This window comes from Scleropages formosus, chromosome 10, assembly GCF_900964775.1.
Source record: "Scleropages formosus chromosome 10, fSclFor1.1, whole genome shotgun sequence".
Taxonomy (NCBI): Eukaryota; Metazoa; Chordata; class Actinopteri; order Osteoglossiformes; family Osteoglossidae; genus Scleropages; species Scleropages formosus.
The window spans coordinates 941,908-954,349 of record NC_041815.1 but is presented as its reverse complement, the minus strand read 5'-3'; the positions used below and the strand labels follow the sequence as shown (position 1 = coordinate 954,349).

Below are 12,442 nucleotides of genomic sequence, written 5' to 3'. Positions count from 1 at the left end.
TGCGGCGTTTCTGGGAACGTGTCACACACTCGACGTGCCTGTCACACCTATCCCCAGGGACCACGTAGAGCCTCTATCCCTCGGCTGGTGACTCGTCGTCATCGGCGATCATGCCTTTCAGGTAGGAGCGTTTGAATTCTTCAAACACCATCTCCTCCTCCAGCTCGCTGTGCAGAGCCGGGGAAAAAACATGGGAAGAGAGAGGGAGACACTGCAGTAAGTCACGTGTACTATTACCTGCTGTGCACACTTCGATATTCACAGTCCGCTCCTTCAGGATCTTCTCGTCTCCATTTCCAACATTACATTGCAGCAGAATGGAGTTAGGTGAACACGGTGAGGTAAGAATTTCTTACCTTTCTTTTACTGCAGGTGAACAGCAGGGAGGAAAAGAATAAACAGCATGTTATATTGTCTATTATTGCACCTGTCGTTGATGTTTGATACTCATAAAATCACGCGTAAGGTGCAGTCTCGGGGATGAAAGTCTATCTACAGCAGGCGACCGCCAAACTGAAACTTTAGTTGGTAGGTGGGAAATATTTTAAACAAAATAATTTTAATTTCAACTTCATTCCTGGTTCTTGAGCTTTAAAGGAAGAATAACTTCAAACTCCATGATCAGGAAACTGAATTTTTGGCCCAAATACATGCTTTCAAGTAAATTGCTGTCTCTAAATTACCCATTATATATATTTATATACACTCTATGTGCGTATGAGAGCCTCACTGGTATATGGGTGAGTGACTTACTGTATTGTAAGTAGTATATCTAGCATTGTACAGGGACAGCTGGTAGTGTAGTGATTAGCGCTACTTCCTTTAGACCCCAGGGTTACAGGTTCAATTCCCACCTGCAGCTCTCATACCCGTGAGCAACATACTTACCCTAAATTACAATAATAAAAAAACTGCCCAGCTCTATAAGTGGGTAAATAATAAGTAGGTTCACATAGTAAGTTGCTTTTGAGAAAAGTGTGAATAAATGTAAATCTCAGTCACCTTGGGTGAATAGGATGTGGGGTGACATTACTACATAGCGTGCATTTCCAAAGGAGAAGTTGGAAAAGTGTGTCAGCTAAATGAATAAATACATATATATGAATGATTCCAGACTCTCGATATTAAAAAAAAAAGATTGTTGACAGTCAACGTTTTAAACTGTTCATAATGAGTACTTCAGTTTATGTGAATGCTTTCTTTGGAAATTAATAAAAGCACTCACAAACATGCTACAATTACACTGCAGCTTTCAAATACACAACTTGTCCAAGGAAGCCTGTCTATTAAAGTGTGCTTCACAAGAAAGTGATTTGTAATTTTTTATTCATTGTGAGAATCGAAGAAAAAGATCTAACAACTAACAACACAAGTATGTGCTGGGACTTACCCACGTCAGGTTTAGGGTGCATGAGAAAAAATGGAAGCTCTACTCCAACCTCGCTGGAAGACAGACAGACAGATGAGTGAAAGACAGCGACTTCACTGCGTCTGTGATTGACCCATGGTGTCATTTTAACTAACCAAGCAGAAGAACCTTAAGAAAGACTGACCACCTAACTTAAGACATATAGAAGAAGACAAATAAAGAAATAAGTAGAATAAAACGAGACATACCTGGTTCCAATCATCCTGTGAAGAAGACAGTAGAAAAATAAGGACTTTCCTGACAACTGCTAAACACATTTAGCTCACATACTGTCTGCTAGCAATGACAAACTTTGTACAGGTGAAATATTTACTGAAGCTGTCAGGATCGAGGACACCTCATGAGGCTTACTTAGACATTAAGTTTTATTTTAGATTTCCTTGTGGAAGGAATTCAACAAGCCTGTAGTCACAAGTGTGGTTGGTGCCTTAACCTTCACAGTAGCCTTGTTCAAGATCAAAAATGCTCTCTAAATATTCATACGCACCCTCCAATTATGAGCTTTACCACGACTCGATAGGACACTAGCATGCCCAGTACTTCCTTCAGCACACCCTCCTTCACACTGCAGGGGGAGAGAACAAAAAATATACTGTATATATATATATGAATATAGAGCTGAAGACACTGGTAACAAAGACACTTTCATGCTGAGAGCAGTTCAGCCCCTCTTTTCTGCAAATGCTCTTCATCCTGACACATCGTCGATAATGAATTATTGAAATGCATTTTAGTCATTCTATTGTAGCGCAGTATAATGGCTTTGTAACTGGAGACTTCGATAATACCCCCACATCTGCACTGCACTAGTGCTCAACAGCCTACAGTGATTCTGGCCATACAGTTAAACAGACACACTGTGTCAATGGCATTGCGCCAAATTCATCATCTACATCTGCAATGCAAAACTTTACTAAATGATCTGCCGTGCCACTTGCAGTTTGGTGACAATGACAGCGGTGTGCAATAATATCCAGTAATACAGTATGTAGTATACACAGAGCAGGCTCTGAGCCATTGTACTGTACTGTGTGAGTGAAGCTACTCAGAGAGAAGTAGAATTTACATAAACTGAAAAAAATCAACTATATATCTCAATGCATTAATTGTTATCAACTCATTGGCAATTCTTTTCAAGGCCCATCCTTAACTTGGTAGTTATTTGGACCTTGACAACCTTTCAAGCATTCTTTTTTTTTTTTTTTTAAAAACTTTTCTTGGTGACCCACATGCTAGAGGAAGCCAGATTTGTGTCTTCATGCTTCAGCTTTCCATCAAGGGCCAGACCACGTCTCTCACGATTGTTGGCCAGGAGTGGAAGGAGGGTGTACACTTTCTTCAAGCTGCTGCTGGCAGGTACAGAATCTCTGGGGGGAGTAAAAAAAAATTCTTTTTAGCGGATGACTTTCCTGGATGACTTATGGTGTTAATTTTGTTTAACACAACTATATTCTCACTTACACAGCAGGGTACTACGGACTGGAACCTGGGATCTTCAACTTGCGAGGTAATTAACCCTATGACTAAAGTGCCCAGCATGCAATTGTTTTAACGTAATACAAACAACATAGTACACTATAATTATAGTACGCTATAATTTAAATATAAGTGAAAAATAGTAACATATACATGAAATATTTGAATAGCATACAGTATGTTTTCTGATTGCAGCTGTCAGTCACCAAAGTTCCCTTGTGAGAAAAATTATCCTTCTTTGGTTGCTTATTTATAGACAGCTTTTCAGACATTCCCAAAGATTTTGTATTTATTTTTGGATAGGTGCGAAAAAGTGGCTTTGGTTGTATGAGTGAGGCTTTCCTGTCAATCAGCTGTACAGGAAATTAAATCACAATGTTTTCTTTATATCTATGTGTCCAGTCTTGAGTTAGTGTGTATTTATACTATGTATAAACTATCAAGTGTAAAGTAAAAGTGAACTAAATAGCAGGTTGTCTTCTTGATGCTAAAAATGCTATGTATACTTACGAGGTCTCCTCCAAAGCCACCGTTTTCACATACTTGTCACTGGAATACAGCACCACATTGGTCACCTGCTCCACTGCAAGGAAAACACAGCAGGATAAATAACACAATCTAACAAAAATGTCATTATTTTCTTTCCTTTTTTTTTTTGTTGCATTTTCTGTTCAGTTTTGTTAGATTGATCATACTTTTGGCATTACTTTCTATATGTCAGTTTTTAGAGAAATTATTTCACATTCTTGAAATTTGCTAATTTTGGCACCGGGTTCCAAGCATCGAATATTCCAGCACCTTTTAGGATCTGATGCTTTCTTCAATGTTTTGGTACTTTCTACAATGTTCTGGTACCTTCTAGAATCTTCCAATGGCTGCAGAGTACTGAGCTGAAACTGACACTACAAGAACTAGTGGTATTTTAGTAATCACTAAACTTTAGCTAATCATAATCAACAGAAAAATCAACATAACTAAGAACTTTGAAAAATGTTGTGTAATTTCACCGAAACGACAAAGTTCCATTGAAATATGTATGTATATGTAAATGACGTATGCAGCTCCTCACCTGAAACAATGATTTCTTTCACAGGCCTGTTGGAACTGTTTGTGATGTTCACGGTGACGTTAATTGGCTCCCCGTGGTAGTACGTCTGCCAAGAAAGTTTGCAGAAATAAAGGCTAGCCTGCTATGACTCCCCGTAGGCTTGCATTCCTTCCGCCGCTCATCCTTCTCGGACTGATTTGAGCTCTTCTTGCAGTTATACTGGGCTCAGTTTCACAGGACTTACCCCCTTCTCCAGGCTGACCTCCATGTGAAGAGGGTTGTCGGACATGGCAAACTCACGGGTCGTCTCCACCACTGGAGGAGCTCCAACCTGCTCTTGTGCGTACTGGACCTTTCGGATAGCCAGTCGCACAGAGCTCCTGGGTGTTGTACAAGGTTGGGGAAAAAAACGCAGTAACTCTGACAATGTCCCTCAGTTTCTGTCATGCGGCTAAAGATGGAGTGGAGTTTGTTCTCACCGTTTGTGAATTTTCTCCTCTTGGTTCTCAGCATAGAAAGCTTTCACTTCGAACTCCACAGCACAGTGCTGCCAAGTGAAAACAAGGAGAGATGAGTTCCCCAGTGAATCATTCATACAAACTACACAGCCTTTGCCTTTGCATGCTGTGTGTAAGGGGGCATGAGGATGATGGTCCGTGATTTACCTTTCCCACATCAGTAGGAGCAGGCTGGAGAGCCACAGAGCAGGGCAAGTTGTCTGGGAACTGAAACACATGAATGAAACAAGCATTGCGCTGGCCATGCACGCACACACACACACACACACACACACACACACACACCACGCAGTATTCTTATAATCATTAGAGAGGTACGACATGAGACCAAGGGCTACTAAAGCATGGCATAGCACGGATGATTTACAACGGTCTGAAAGCACACAGACGCACACCTTAAACATTCGGCTGCATCCGACTCATCGATTCCAGATCTCCTCACCTCAAAGAAGAAGGGATATGCATTGTCCCCCAGCTTGTGCAGCAGTCGTTCCTGAATTTTAGTGTGTATGCTCCGTTCCTTATCCTGGAGGGGAGGGTAAACCTGACGGGTGGACAGGTAGATGTCTCTGCGGAATGCAACACCCATGACGTCCATGTCATCACGGCCATACCGGAATGTGCAGGACAGCATGATATACACTGGCAGAGGGCAGAAATCACAGTTCCCATTAATGCTTTAAATTTTTGGCTTTCAAAATCAGTCTGCATGCATACCTTCTATTACATCAGAAGCACCTTCTGCTGAATGATGCCATCATATGATGTATGTTGAAGCACAAAATGACTAAGAAAGCTTACCTTTTTTGCCATGCACCAACTCTGGGTCAATCAGGACTACTCCATCTAGGGTATGGGATGGTAAATGCAGATTAGAACCGCACAGTACAGCAGCAACATGACTGAATACATAACTAGACACAGACAGTCGTGGTGGCGTATATATTTAACTTTTATAGTACTGCCGATGGAACAGACTGAGGGCACCATGTCCTCCTCCTGGTAAACTCACCCACTGGATCCACGAAGTCACAGTGGTCCACAAAATCCCTCTTCCCCATATACACGCTGACCTGTTCCGAGAAATGGAGCCACCTTTACCAGCAGCGCTTTTCAACTAGTAAAGGCATGGCCTCAACAGACCAGTTGAGTAGGACTTTTGTTGCAGCAAGTCTATGAATTTACACAAGCAGCAGAACTGCCTTTAAAAAAAAAATCTTAATTTTCTTCAAGATTAAGTACATTTATTAAAAAAAGTAATTAATGACATATATTGCATCCAAAACCAAAAGCTCTGGTACAACTTTCACTTTAATTACACAAGATACGGAACATATGACGTGGTTTCTCAGACCTCAGCACCTGAAAACACACGCCACTCACCGACTTGTCACGGGACAGCTTCTTGAAGACGATGTGTTTAGGACTCATGGTGGATGCGTGCGCCTTTTTTCCGCCTGGAGCAGAAAGAAAAGTGTCACTGCAGTCTGACTAGCAATAAATATTGACCTCCAAGTCCTTTGCTGCTTTAAGCGGAAGGTGCAATCTTCTGTAAATATCACAGCAAGACCCCCGCTGACAACTCCTTTGGTAACGGCTACTGGAACATTTCCTTGGAATTTCTCCCATAGACTCCTAAACAAGACCACAGAACCCAACAGATAAGTCAAAAGCAAGCAAGCTGACCTGTGGTGGTCAGAGTCACTGGTTTGGGAGGTGAAGTGTTGAAGCCAATCCAATAAGGCAGTATTTGTACCGCAAAAGCCCCTCCCCACGTCCCAAAAAAACACCTTTCCGTCAGCATGATTACGAAATGGTCTAATCACCTCAGGTGGTGCATGTGTCATTATTACACAAACACCTGAGATATTATAAACTATCGGAAGTAAGAATCGCACACAGCTCATCTTTCACATTTGTTTTACATGGCACACGGAAATAATTACATTGCACAGCCTCGTCTGTGCAAGGCATGAACAGGCTGAGCCATAATCTGTTGTTGTCAATGTCAGCAGTCTGGGTGCTGCGGTCAGCAGGGGGACATAAAGGGATTACCTTAGGAAAATTAATCATCAGACTCTCAGCACCAGCAAAGAGGGGTTTCACATAACCCAGAAGCACAGAAAGCAGCTCAGGAATGTTCTGAACCCAACAAAACAAGCACTGCAGGTTCTCGAAAGCAGAAAAAATGTTCCATGTTGTAAAAACATTTTTGTTATCATAGTAAATTCAACATATATACTGGCACTTTACCTCTACCAAGCCAGCATGGAGTGAGTCTACCTTTTCTTATCCGTGAAGTCTGGCAGATCACGCATTTAAGGGTGGAAACCATAATGTATGCTCCTAAATTTGCAGTAGAATACTGAACTCTGAGATGCATGTCGCTTTGGGAGAAAGAGTCTGCTAAATGAATAAATGTAAAAACCACATTTTGCCATTAAGCAGTACTCATAAGCATCGTGCAACCATTTAAATGTTAAAAGGCACAAGGTGTCTGAGAAAATGCACTGCATATCTTATATGAAATTTAAAGAGGAGTGACAATCTATTAGTTTCTTCCAAACACATTTGCCCCAGAACTCATGACAGGTTCCTTGGAAAATTGGAAACCTCCTTCCAAACTTAAGTTTAAGGCAAATTTTAGTAAATGTGGCCCTATAGGTGATACAGGTTACTAAGATTGGAATTTATTCATTATAGTTGACAACACAACTGAGCAGTACTTCATATACCGTAGTCAAAAGTCTGAAACCCTACACAAAGGCTTGGCAACACTCAGAACAAGCCCCGTTCTATACCGGGGCAGGAAGAGCTAGTACTACAAGTGTGTTTATACCACCTCCAAGAGAGCGAGAAGGAAGGCCGATGCAAGTCGTGAGTTTGAAATTATTTACGCGCCTGCGTGTATCGAAACAAGCCCTGCACACCACCGCCACTTATATCACTGCAGTAAATAGCTACTGATTTGTAATATGCAGGAATGTATCAAACTACATTCAGAATAAGCCAAGCAATTTGTAACTCCTAAAGCAGTAACACTGGTGAGATGCAGTATAGTAACGGTGCAATTAGGCAGTACTCATAAGGATCATGTTAAGGATAACTGCAAAGGGATGCCTTAAGTTCATTTATGAAAGACTTCATGTAAACTTATTTAGCTGATGCTTTCCTTCCAAACAACTTTCAGCATTAAGCCAACTAATTTACCCCTTTATACTCTGGACAGTTTCACTGCAGCAATTTTGGGCATGTGCCTTGCTCAAGGGTACTACAGCTGGAGGTGTGATTAAAACCGGTAACCTTTGAGGCCAAAGGTAGCCGCTCTAACCACTACACTACCAGTGGTAGTGTAGTTCATGAAAATTGGTTAAAGCACTTGCTCCAGTGTTGGGGGTGTTATATCTGAATATTGACAGTAACCAGACAATTCTTTTAAGAATTCTTTATTTCTTATTTTCAAAAGGCATCACTGGTTGATACAATTGTGACCATGTAGTGAACAGCCCTTCCATTTCAAGGTCTTTACATTCCTGTAACAGTTGGAAAAGCCATTGAAATTTAGACTCATTTACATACAGCTGGAAATTTGACAGAACAGTCAAGATCACTTACAACAGCAGAAACAACTTTTAAAGTTAAGACAGGCAATGACCAACAACCTTATGATTTTGAATTACAGGAGATTTTGCTCAACTGCCACCTTCAGGAAAATATATTCACATTCAGTTGAACTATGGGGGCATTTAACAATATTCTACATGAGGAGTAATTAGAAATGCCATCTTGTTATTCTTCTCCAGACTGATTATTTCAGAAACAGCAAGAGAAAACCTGGAATAGAAAATAATGGTTAGACAAGTTGCCTACTCAAAGAACAAAGACAAATTTAAATTCCCTAAAAATTTGGTTATGTGAGCACACAATCCACTACTGGATTGTATTAACTATACAATAATGGTTGAAAATGCACCTCTGAAGGTCTCAGCTTGAAAACTTGAGATCACGTGCCAGTCAATAACTCCAGAACCCCATGCTCCTTTTGGGAGGGGGGGGGGGGGGGGGGGGGGTATGTTGAACATTCACCATCACTATGCCCCATTTTCTTGGGGAGACACAAAGATGACATTGTCCCATTTGTCAGGAACCCCTGCAACCAGCACCACACAACTAGAGTATGCTGGGAACACAGAAGGAATTACTGGGAGCTTAAAGGGTAACTGGGGTCACTGGCATCAGACCTTTTACATCTCATCATTGACCTCCAGAAGTGGACAGATGTAACAAGTAGTACCTGCAATGAAGCAACATCATGGCTCCTGACAAGCCTAGGTCAACCTTCAGTTCTCTGAAAAGAGGGAGGGGGGGAGGAAAAAAAAAAAAAAAAAAAAAAAAAAAAAAAAAAACCCAAAGTAACCATGAAATAGTCAATGCAAAAACTATTTGAACCTAGGTTTTAAACATGGGCATTACATCAAACAAGTGAGACCAACCTCAAGACCACCTGTATAAAATTATGCTCTATTCCTACACTGTTTCCCTCCAGAGATTTCAAAATTCTACAAGTCCATTTTAGCAGTAGAGAACTCAAATGACTTAAAGGCATGAAGCAGCAGAGGTGAAAGTGAAATTATTAATGCACTTCATTTGAATAGGGTTAACTTTAGCCAGAAGGAACTGCAAACTGTTACTACAGTAGACTGATGACAATGAGATGTTACCAATATAGGTACAGTTGCCCCTCCAGATTTGCAAATTTGACATTCACCGTTTTGATTATTCACAAATTAGTCATGAAGTTACATGGGAATATTTTGGCACCTGCCAAAAGATTGCAGAAATACAAGCTAAATGTACGTAAATACTGAAAATTATTTCCATCACATGAAATCATATATAAATAGTGTTTAATATGTTAGAAGTATAGTATGCACTTGCACTAAGTTATTTTTGGCAAAAAAGGAACTGTGGGATCTACACCTCTTTGCTTGGGTACGCCACACATCTGTCTCAGCAACCAGCCTCACTCGCAAGTTAGCCATCTTTGTGACCATGGAATCTTGCATTTCTTGCAGTAACTGACAGCACTGAAAAGTTTTATTTTATATAATAAAAAAACACAAAAAACAGACAGGAAATAAGCTATTTGATATGCAACATGTACAGTACTGTGTTCAAAAATTCTACTAGACGTAGCAGTCAGGCTAGTAGACTTATGGGTTGAGATTAATCACACCTCATAAGTATTATGGTGAATTTTCACATTTGTGAGAGAGTCTTCCAACCCTTACTCTTGCAAATGTGGAGGGGTGGCTGTAGTGACCCAAACATGCTAACAAGCTGAACTTTAACTGCATGCTGGCATCCAAGTCCTCTGTTGTTGGATTCACTTTTCTGCTAACAGTTGTACATCACACTGCGGGGGGGGGGGGATCTGCTAACAAATGTAAATTAAACAATTCACCTCACAGAACTTGTTACCTGTTAACCTCTACAGGCCATGCTGTTTCTTTGTGTCACCAACAAAGGTGCAGGCCTCAATGTCCAGGATCAGGTGACACCAGCATGTCCAAATGTCTTCATTTCACACAGCAAATGGGTCATCCACCTCTCATGAGCCCCTGCAACCAATGAGACACAGTATGGTCAGAGCTGACAAAGTAACTGGGGTGGCTTACATTGTAGCTGTAACAGTGAGACAGTGCATACCTAGTCCCATACTGTGAGCTGATGTGTTCAAGTTTCCACTCACACAGCATACCTGCAACATCACACCCCAGGTCAGGTGAGAAGCCTAGATCAATGGTCCAGTTCAAGTCCCATCCACCAACATGGTCTCCTGTAGAAACATCTTAACAGGATAAGAAGGGCCAGGATTTCAGTTTAAGCATCTCATCAGAAACCAATGTGCACATTCAATGGATAAGAGCACAACTTCCCTAGAAGAGCAGCCGTTATACAAGAATGAAAGCTCCACCGCACATCACTTCACTCACAGTCACAGGGACCTGCAGTCCTTAAACAGTCAGTGCAGTTCAAAAAAAAAACTGAAGTTAACAAGTAGGGTTGCCAACTGTCCTGTGTAATACGGAACACAGCCACAGGTTTGTCCGGTATTTTAACTTTTCACACCCAGAGACATTTAAAAGTATTTATTACTTATATTTATTGCATACATAAACTTCACACAGTTCACATAAAAGTGTTAAAAGATTAGGGAAACAAATCGCATTATGGATGTGTCAATCACTTGCCTCATGCAGAACAGGACTGCTTTCAAGCCCTTTGAAAAGTCTTGGAAAAAGTAGTACTCATGTCATGCTAAAGTTTTGTTTGCACTTTAACTGGTTGAGAATATCGCACTTTTTTGTTTGTGCTGCTCATAAAAAAATTTGTGAAATGCAGTCCACTTCAGTCAGTTGCTGTGCTTAAAGATAAGTTAAGCTTTCACTTTTTTGAATTTTCTCTCTGTTCAATAATTAAACTCAAAACAAAAGCGAGTCTGTTCCTCAGGTGTAACAAATAAAATCGCAGGCAGCCGGTGCGGCGGTAGTGATGTGTGTGAGACTTAGCCGCGTGGTGATATTTAAAATTAATTTCTCTGTTACAACTGACATTCTCAGTGAGCTAAAAATCATATTAAAATTTGTCTGATTCATTTCAGCCAAGCAAAGATTTTTCTTTACATATGCATTAGCTAGTAAGCTGAATCACGGGTACTGTCTTGATTTGATTAGACTAGTAGTAGTTAGTAGTAGCTACAAACAAAAGGAAAGATTATAAAGAAATTCCGAGTGTCCATTTCTTCCACAAGCCACACTGCCTTCTCCAGGAGAATAATTTAGTACTTAGTCTACATGATGATGTGGGCCTTCCCAAGAGAGCTCCTTCTGGCTGAACTGCCCGCAAAAGCGGAGAGAAAATCAAAACGCAAATTTGAAATTCGGGACGAACTCACGAAGGCGAGTTGTTGACCGTTGTGACGAACGAACACATCCAAATTACTCTTCTCCGAACGCGCCATTTCTTCACGAAACAAATAACGTACTACCTAATTTAATACACCAAGTCGCAGTTTCAGGGAGACTGAGCTACTTGAATCGATAATATAATTAAACATTTCCGTAACATTATTGCAAGTACAGCCATCTGGACGAAAAGAACAAGCGGACGGAAACCTTTAATTTTATATTTCCACGGCGCGTAGAATATACGTCACAACACCTCGCCAAATCAAGAGGCAAAAAGGCGCGAAATCATACGGCAAGGCCGGAACTGGTTCTTATGCACGAGACCAGGTCGTACAGCTTCTTTTCTAAGCGTAACCGATGTAAGGAAGAGCTGAGCACAGAGCACAGTTAGGAGTAACTGCTTTACGAAATTGGAACAACATTTCACTGTTTTAGCTAAGGGCGCAAATAATGACTATATCCGTACAATATTAATCCTTTTAATAATTTATTATGTGTGGTTTTAAGCCTTGGGGTATTTTTTTTTTGTGTGTTTTAAAGATTCTGCCATGCGGTTTTTATATAATTAATTCCTTTTACTGATTTTTTTTTTTTTTAAATTTCATTTTAAATTTTATTATTGGCATGGCAGTTTTAGGATTAATTTATTTATTGAACAAAGATTTTAATTACAGGAAATGATGAATGGAGAACCTATTCCTGTCGAATTTGACAGTGTGTGGAGCCAGACACCTTTGGGTGGGCTTGTGATCCATTCTGATGCATAAAAAAAAAAAAAAATCTGTACAAATATTAGAACGTAACAAAAAGTGAAAGTCTTTGGATTATGACAATAAGTTCAGTTTGGGGTCATTTTTCATGTAACACCAACTGCTTTAGAGTGCTTTCAATGCGCCAAAGAGGAAAAAGTACTAAGAAGCACCAAGAAGTGATGAGTAATAGCAACAAGCACCTGGAACTGAAAATAGTTGAGGACAGGAGATAACAGATGGGTCCAAGT

General features: G+C 40.5%; 1 protein-coding gene, 1 long non-coding RNA gene and 1 other non-coding gene across 4 annotated transcripts; all 3 read right to left on the bottom strand.

Annotated features, from left to right (window-relative positions):
* On the bottom strand, positions 1 to 5,902 carry LOC108922153 (S-arrestin-like). The gene is made up of 15 exons (XM_018732098.1): positions 5,855 to 5,902; positions 5,484 to 5,544; positions 5,273 to 5,317; positions 4,914 to 5,113; positions 4,619 to 4,678; positions 4,433 to 4,500; positions 4,198 to 4,333; positions 3,975 to 4,059; positions 3,416 to 3,488; positions 2,659 to 2,796; positions 1,917 to 1,994; positions 1,618 to 1,632; positions 1,391 to 1,443; positions 357 to 366; positions 1 to 167 (listed from the first exon to the last, which is right to left on the bottom strand). The coding sequence occupies exons 1-15, from the start codon at positions 5,900 to 5,902 to the stop codon at positions 74 to 76; spliced, it is 1,164 nt and encodes a 387-aa protein (XP_018587614.1). The 3' UTR covers positions 1 to 73.
* Positions 5,903 to 7,927: 2,025 nt separating this feature from the next.
* On the bottom strand, positions 7,928 to 11,654 carry LOC108922157 (uncharacterized). Of its 2 annotated transcripts, none has more exons than XR_001965111.1 (5): positions 11,430 to 11,654; positions 10,181 to 10,322; positions 9,953 to 10,092; positions 8,766 to 8,819; positions 7,928 to 8,305 (listed from the first exon to the last, which is right to left on the bottom strand). It is a non-coding gene; the product is annotated as an uncharacterized LOC108922157 (long non-coding RNA). The 2 variants fall into 2 exon arrangements; XR_001965112.1 differs by having other exon boundaries at positions 10,233 to 10,322.
* Positions 8,452 to 8,734, bottom strand: LOC114911720 (small Cajal body-specific RNA 6). Its single transcript, XR_003797980.1, has one exon.
* Positions 11,655 to 12,442: the final 788 nt, after the last annotated feature.

Coding starts and splice junctions, on each gene's coding strand:
- LOC108922153 (XM_018732098.1), bottom strand. CDS start 5,902: ATGAGTCCTAAACACATCGTCTTCAAGAAGCTGTCCCGTGACAAGTCG. Junction 5,545..5,854: donor AGCTGTCCCGTGACAAGTCG/GTGAGTGGCGTG, acceptor TTCTCGGAACAG/GTCAGCGTGTATATGGGGAA. Junction 4,334..4,432: donor GAGGAGAAAATTCACAAACG/GTGAGAACAAAC, acceptor TACAACACCCAG/GAGCTCTGTGCGACTGGCTA.